This window comes from Papaver somniferum, chromosome 10 (assembly GCF_003573695.1).
Source record: "Papaver somniferum cultivar HN1 chromosome 10, ASM357369v1, whole genome shotgun sequence".
In the NCBI taxonomy this organism is placed as follows: Eukaryota; Viridiplantae; Streptophyta; class Magnoliopsida; order Ranunculales; family Papaveraceae; genus Papaver; species Papaver somniferum.
This window is the reverse complement of record NC_039367.1, coordinates 48,214,121-48,222,099: the sequence shown is the minus strand read 5'-3', so window position 1 is coordinate 48,222,099 and position 7,979 is coordinate 48,214,121. Positions and strand designations below refer to the sequence as shown.

The following is a 7,979-nucleotide window of genomic DNA, read 5'->3' as shown; positions in this document are numbered from 1 at the left end:
GCCTGAAAAAGGCGAAACAGTAAACTTCCAGGAGATTTTCAACTTTTTCAGATTGTATGTTGTCCAATGTTTTGGCCACATATCCTTGATCGTTTCTTCAATTGATGTGAATTTTGGATATGTTGTAGAGGACATACATACCAAGAGAATGATATATGACCCATCCCTAGATTCTTTACCAATTTCTCCCAGATTGCTGCTTTGTGCGGGACAGTGTAAAATCATCTTAGACGAGCTTGTTGTAAAACCCTCCTGTTGTGTCTTTAGACCATTCGCTTGTGTCTTGAACGGTTGATGGAGGATTTTAATGTCATTGATACATTTGAGATCAGGACCCCTTGATTGGTACATGAGCGTGGTGCTTGCATTGTCATCTTGTTTCTGTCAGTCGCAGAAACATCAACTCTGAAATCCTGATCACGTGGCCATAACTGAGGTTGCTCTCAAGAGGAGGTGATGTAATGACCATGGTTTCATGTCCCTGTGGTAGCATTCCTTTTATGATGAATGATCAGCACATGAGAGTCTGGTGCCATTAGGTCTTGGAACCGCCCATAATAGTACGCTTTAGTCCAGACCTAGTTGACTAGGTACAATTTAATCCAAGAATTCTATAAAGACGCTGCTACCCTTCGCACGCTTTTAATAAAGCACACGTGCAATGAATTGAATCAGTTTTGTAACTGACACAATGAATGTGGTTGCGACATGTTAGCCTTGAATTAAAAACTGATTAAAACTGCGGCGTAACAGACAAATTCAATAACTGCAACATTTTGCTTTATCAGAAACTTCAGAAGAAAAAAAGCAAAAAAAATTCAGAAGAAAATTTGCAGAAAACCCTAGAAAATTTACAGACTAAAACCCTAAAATCTTACTAATCAAAAAAACTAGATGGTTGAACAATCAGTAACATCATGTTGAAAGGAAAAAAATTAGCTTCAAAGACAAACACACCAACAGTGAAAGATTCAACATCAAGTGAAGAAGATAATCCATCTGTTGCGGTAGAAGAAATTCAAAAATCAGCATCACCAACGACGAGGTCAAAGTCCGCATTAAAAGATTCAACCCCAATTTCATCCCCAACTCCATCAGTTCCAGCAGAAGAAATTAGGAAATCAACAGGACCAAAAACGAGATCGAAGAGATCATTAGAAGATTCAACATCAGATTCAGTACCAGAAACTTCAAATACATCACCAACTAAGAAGAAATCAAAGACTTCAAAGACTTCAAATCCTCCAAAGAGACTTCAAATCCTCCAAAGTCTTCAAAGCCTTCAACATCTGTTAAGAGAAAAAAAGGTAAAAATTCAAGTCCAGTTCTGTCTGTTTTTGAGCAATTTTTATGAGATTTCTTGTACATGTGTACAGATCTGTACACTGTTATGTTGTTGCAGTGTTTTATTTCCATTTCTGTCTATTTTTTGAGCAATTTTTGTGAGAATTGTTGCTGGTGTGTACAGATTTTTACACCGCTATGTTGTTGCAATGTTTGATGTCATGATATGTGTGTTTTTTACCAATTTTTGTGAGAATTGTTGCTGGTCTGTACAGATTTGTACACCTACATGTCCTGTAATGTGAGTGTGTTAGTGGTTTTATGGTTAATGACATGTTATATGTGATTCATGGCATGTTATATGTGTTATGGAGTTGTTTCATTTCAGTTGTGTGTACAGATTTGTACACAAGCATTATATTGCAGTGATTCAAGGCATGTTGTGATTGTTTTAAAGATTTTTCTGTAGGAGTGTACAGGTTTTTACACCATCATGGTGTTATAGTGATATATGGCATGTTGTATGGGAATTATTGTTGCTCTTGTTATATTTATGTACCAGTGTACTGGTTTGTACACCAGCATTTTTGTATGAGTATCATGTGTTATGCTTCTCTTTTCTTATTTCCATTTGTCTATTTTCGTAAATACAAACAAACCTTATAGATTAGGTTTTAATGCAATCAACGAGTTTGTGAACAAGTACCTTGAGAAGGATAGAGACGTAAGGAAAAAGATCGTAACAAAGTCTGGTTCACTGAATTTCAGTTAGAGAAGCAAAAGGAGAGCCCTTTTTGGCCTATATTAGATGTCTTTGTTCACAAGAAAGCTGAAATGAAAGAGGAGGAAAACTTAGAAAAGAAAAAGGAGAATAAGAGAGATATGTGGTTCAAGAGTACCGAATCAATCTTCAAGATTGTGAACCAGTTCCGCCATGATAATTCAGGGAATAATGTCTCTGTTTTCAATACTGCCGAGGAGAAAAAGTTTGTGGAAGTAGAAAGTATGCCAGAAGATTTTTTCTTAATTTTTGAATTAAAAATGGTGGCATCATAACCTGTGGAAGGAGAATGTACTAAAACTAGAGCTGAGCAGAGATACAGTTCACTAATAAACCGTTCGAAACTGAAGGATCAATCTAAGTTGGGGAAACTAGATGTGGAGAATGAAATATTGCGTATAATGAAGTTAAATCCAAAGCTGTATATGGAGATTGAGAGAAATGTTGAGGACTTGGCAATGTTGTTTGCGATGTACCTGTGCATCATTGTTTTCTTTACCACAACAAATGGAAGCGGGATTACCAAGAGCCAATTTTCTCCCTACTTTGAATCATTGGAAAGAATGAAAAAACCAACTGGCCAGTTCATATACATAAATATCTAATGGATAGCATTAGGAAACATGTTTCCACACCACTTAGAGTTAATAGTTGTATGGTATACCTGTTGGTGAGTTTACATGTGTACATTGTTTTACACCAGTTTTAAGTCGTACCAATTTACATGCTTTGGTTCACTGTATTTGTTGGGTCCTAACATTTTCCAATTCTTTTACTTGTTTTTCAATGCAGTATTGGTTTGTTGAACACAACAACAACATGACGCCAAGCAATGAACAAGGTTTCCCAAGGTTTCTAAGGTGGGTGATAAGTGACATCAGCAATACAATAGAGAAAGACATTGGTGAAGCTATGAAAAAGGTAACTCGATAAATTTCTTACAATAGTGATTTCTTCCTAGATGTGTACATTAGATATACACCTTGATAAGGTTTACAAAATGGTGAAAATTTTTTGTCATGTGTACAACAATATACACCTGTAACACATGTGTAAAAAGATGTACACCTGTTATCCATATTGATACTTTGGCATGTTTTCAGATGCAACCCGGATGGGTAAAAGCTTGGAGTGATAAATATCAACAGATTATCGAAGAGTACAGAAAAAATAGGCAAGAAAGTAGCAGAGATGTACTGAAAGAAAAGTTGTACAAAGCACTACAACAAAGAGATGAAGCATTGGAAGAGCTTTCTGACTTTCATGTTAAACATCAAAAGCTTGTTAGCTTCATTGAAGAAAAAAAACAAGAAAATTTATGCAGCTAATCTGAAGAATGTGCAAAAGGATAAGGATGTTGTTGATTTAGTTGTTTACTCCTTGCAAGAAATCATTTCATTTAACAAAGAATTAAAAACTGAGGATGAACGTGATGATGATGAGCAGGAGGAGGAGGAAGGTGAGAAAGGTGAGAAAAGTGGCAAAGGTGATGTGGATGACAGTGATGATGATGATGATGAGGAAGGTGACAAAGGTAATATAAGTGGCAAATATGGTGATGTGGATGACAGTGATAAGGAGCAGGAGGGTGATGAGGAGGAGGAGGATGGTGGTGGTAAAGGTGGTGATGAGGAGCAGGATGAGGAGGATGGTGGTGGCAAAGGTGGTGATGAGGAGCAGGATGAGGACAATGGTGGTGGCAAAGGTGGTGATATGCATGATGATGATGAGCAAGGTGGTGGCAAAGGTGGTGATATGCATGGTGATGACACTGAAAAAGAGGGTGGAAAAGGTGGTGATGACGAGGGTGGCCAATCTGAAAAGCGAAGGTATAAAATCAGTCTTATTAAATGTGGCAGTCATTTGTTTTTATGTATGTAGATAGTTGTACACCAGTATGCTAAAACTCATACCTTTTCTCTAAACTTGAATCTTTTAGCACTCCTCTGTCAAAGACAAATGAAGAGAAGGATGGCAAGGATGGAACAAGGCAAGGTGTTGAGTCTGGAGCTGTTAAGAATCCTAGGTATGAAATTATCTCAGCTCGCATTTATTTTCATTTTCTGTATATGTGTACCAAGATGTACACCTTAGTGATTTCTTCTGTGTGTGTGTGTACAAAGATGTACAATTTTGTAGAACCTAACAAAAAATGCATTTTTTCAGCACTTCTCTGCCAGAGACAGCTGCATATCAAGAAACCAGGATGCCACTCAAACAGATGAAATTGACCCTAAAGGCATGTTTCCGGTTGAAGAAGAGTTGCTTTTACTCACTCATGGAGAAGATCAACAGATTGATCCTTATACATCAATTGAGGACCTTCTAGACAACTTGTCTGAAAGTGTTTTCATAAAGCTTGAAAAAGGTTTTACAGAACGGCACCATCTGACGTGAAGGAAAAGATGGCAACCGTGATCCATGAATGTCCAAGCTTTAAATTGTTGAGCCAAGAAGATCCAAAAGAAGAGTCGTCGCAAAGATCATTATCCAATGATGATGTACGAGAAAGGATCGTTTCTGAAGCATTGCAGCTCATCCAACAACATGGAGATGCATTTTTTAGCAGTCAATAAGTAGAAGAGCAGAAGACACCACCAGCAAATACTAGAGATGGGAAGATGAAGGAAGCAGAGATATTGAGGACACAAGCGGCTGGAAAGTTGTCCAAGACACCACCAAAGAGAGCTGCAAAGAAAAAACTTCCTCATGACTTCACTGCCGAGGGTAAAAACAGACAAGTTAGGATGAAAGTGGATCAAAAAGGAAAGGGGGTCAAAGTGGGACCAGAACCAGGCTATCATGCACCAAAAAAGAGAAATGAAAATGAGTATCATCCTTCTCTCCCACTGCCAGATATTCGTCAATCAGAACTATACCAAGCCATGGAACTAGGACAGGACAAAAAAAGGATACAAAAATTCTTCGACTATACAAGCCTGGTGTAAGTTCACACAACAATACCTCGCACTATACAAATGATTGAATCTTATTGAAAAAAAATTATGTGCACAACTATGTACACCATGTTAGCATTTCATTTATGATTCTGCAGCACTGTAGCTTGGGAACCAACAAGACTCGAAGATCCAACAGTCAGGGAAGAGATTCTGATTGTGGGAAAAGTACTTCGCGAATTGATGTTCAACAAGTATCTGGACCAAGAGGTACTGCAGTTCTATGTCCATCGACGTTGCAATGCACTGCTCAGATAGCTTTCGACATCCAGATGATCAAAAGTACATGAGATGCGAAATAATGAGTCCTACTGCATGTGTAAGTTTCTCAAAAAAAAACTCTAAAATCTCATATATATATATATATATATATATATATATCATTTAGGTGTGTACATAGTTGTATACATGCTCTGTTATTTGTTTGCAGATTTCTTTAGGTGTGTACAAGTATGTACACCTGTATCATACGTCATGGATACATCTGTTTCCAGGTCTAAAATGTTTCTTTAGGTGTCATATTATAATACTATAATACTGGCATGCAACAAATTATTTAGGTGCATGCTCTGTTGTTTGTTTTTCTGATTTAGGTGCACCTAATAATTTTCCAACAAATTATTGATTGCAGTACTATGCGAAGAACAATATCATGACCACTGTACAAACACTTGTGGTTGATTTCATACGGGACATGCCTGACAATCTGGAAGTTCTTGTAATCCCCGTCAATCACTCTACAGAAAAAATGGCAGTAGGACTTCACTGGTCGCTTCTGAAGTTTGATTTTGAAGCTGAAGAGTGGAAGTGGTACAACTCGTTGCACTCAAATGGGGACTACAAAAATGATGCACAACAACTGGCAAATGTGGTGCAATTGGAACTCAACAAGAAGAGAGCCTTAAAGGGTGATGCACCTATAAAACCGCACGAAATAAACATCATGCAGTGTCCTTCTCAAGGTATCAATCCAGACTGCCTCTTATACACTTGCTACTTTATGAAACGAAGTATGAAGAAGAGAAAGAGTATCGAAAGAGATCAGCAGAGGGCCGAAAACATTTGTCAGGGAATGAGAGCAACATCGGTGTCCAAGATGCTGAAAAAAGTCGGAACGTATGAAAAGGTGTGGGACATAGCAAAGGATGAAGAGCACAAGCAGTGGCGCCTGAGTAAGGAAATGCAACCATTGAGGAGGAAGAAGAGTTTATTTTAAGCTTCATTATACAAGATCACTTTCTGAATTGCTTCTAAACATTTTCTATCTTTCCAGACAACTTTTCAAATTTCAGTTTTTATTAAGGGTGCACAGGAACCGAGCCGAAATCCCGAACCGCCCCGGAACCGGTGGAACCGTACCTGTTTTTATACCAAACCGAGGAAGGGGGTACAGGTACCAGTCCAAAAATAGGAACCGAGGCTAAGGAGGTACAAGTACACGGTCTTGTCCAATTCCCGTACCGTCCCGGGCCGAATGTACCGAAAAATTATAGCCGTCAGATTTAGGGGTAGTAAACTAATAATAGTCATTAGATTTAAGGGGGGTATATATAGAACAATAAGGCTAGGGTTTCTCATTTTCTTCTTCTTCTTTTTCCGTCTTCTCTCTCTGAGAAGGAGAAGAACTCCATTAGATTTAAAGGGAAGAGTTTTCTTCACTTCTCAACTCCACGACACCAGTTACTTACACCACCAATTACACTTACAAGTTATACCACCTCTCGATCCAGAAGAAGAAGGATAAAAATCAGTGATTGTGTTTCTATTGTAAGTTTTTTTGCTTTTTTCCTTCTCCAATTTTAATCAATTTTTATTCGTTATTGTGATTAAATCGTTTGATTTGGACTAATGGGTTCCTTGATTTTTTTAAATTTGAGCTTTATTTTGATTTTTGATGACCAATTGGTTGGAACTAGATTAATTTAATTTAGGGTTTCACAGGGTAAGTTATCACGTCAAGGAGAAGACGAAGGGAAAGGTTTCAAGGAACCATCCAACTCAGAAATTGTTAACCAAGGATAAGTTCATCTTTGCTTGCAATCCTGTGAAATCTTCTTATGTTTCTGTGAAATCTCTCATTTTTGTAGGGTATTTCTGCTTGTTTGATTTTGGGGTTTCTAATTTAGTGATCTGATATGCTAGAGATTGATTGGAGATGTTAATTCAGTTAATGGAAATATTGCAGTTTGCACCTTTTGGAACTGAAAAGATGATGTTGACTGTTGAGTTTCTTCTTTTAATGTGTGTACTTTCTTTGGTTTACTTAATAGTGATTGCAAGCAGACTGTAATTGGATTCATCTGAGTTTCATAGTTTTTTGAAATAAATTTAATGACTTTGTTTGGTTTGATTTAGGTTTGGTTGAGGAACTGTATATGACTTTGTTTAGCTGTAAAATACAACTTGATCTTCTATCTGAATACATACCAGATGAAAATGCTGAAGTTGAAGAAGGTAACATACTAACATATACATATTACATTATTACTTGTTTTTGGAAGTAATAGACATAGACTAATAGTTACTAACTACTATTACTTATTTTTGCAGCGTTACTTGGTCCTATCAACAATAATGCCACCACCAGTGCTGCTGCCACGGAACAAATTTTCAAGATTTTGTATTTGCCATTGCCATCAGTGCCACTTGTTACATTTTTACCACCATTGTCCATTCAGTGCTACTGCTACTTGTTACTTTGACTCTTTTGCTACTTGTTAAGACTACTGTTTAATTGTGTGTGTGAGTGACTGTGTCTGTCAGTCCTTGACTCTTTTGCTACTTATTACTTTTTCAGTTTTTCAAGACTTGGTATCTAAGACTTTTCTTTGCTAGTATTAATATTATTGCTACTTGTTGTTAGTTGTTAATTGTTATGTATTAACATGGAAAAAAATGTATTGTTGCTCAGTAAAACAGGTTCTTAAGTCTTAACAGGAAAAAAAATGTCTGGAAAA

The 7,979-nt window shown here is 37.1% G+C and overlaps 1 protein-coding gene across 1 annotated transcript; it reads left to right on the top strand.

Annotated features, from left to right (window-relative positions):
* Positions 1–917: 917 nt before the first annotated feature.
* On the top strand, positions 918–4,462 carry LOC113315604 (nucleolar transcription factor 1-like). Its single transcript, XM_026563867.1, has 7 exons — positions 918–1,307; positions 2,053–2,280; positions 2,858–2,986; positions 3,169–3,239; positions 3,346–3,894; positions 4,005–4,091; positions 4,246–4,462. Exons 1-7 carry the CDS (start codon positions 918–920, stop codon positions 4,460–4,462), a joined length of 1,671 nt encoding a protein of 556 aa, XP_026419652.1.
* Positions 4,463–7,979: the final 3,517 nt, after the last annotated feature.

Excerpts from the sequence above, each read along its gene's own strand:
- LOC113315604 (XM_026563867.1), top strand. The coding sequence starts at position 918 with ATGTTGAAAGGAAAAAAATTAGCTTCAAAGACAAACACACCAACAGTG. Across the intron at positions 3,240-3,345 it reads GAAGAGTACAGAAAAAATAG|CTTGTTAGCTTCATTGAAGA; the intron begins GCAAGAAAGTAG and ends AAACATCAAAAG. Across the intron at positions 3,895-4,004 it reads GGCCAATCTGAAAAGCGAAG|CACTCCTCTGTCAAAGACAA; the intron begins GTATAAAATCAG and ends TGAATCTTTTAG.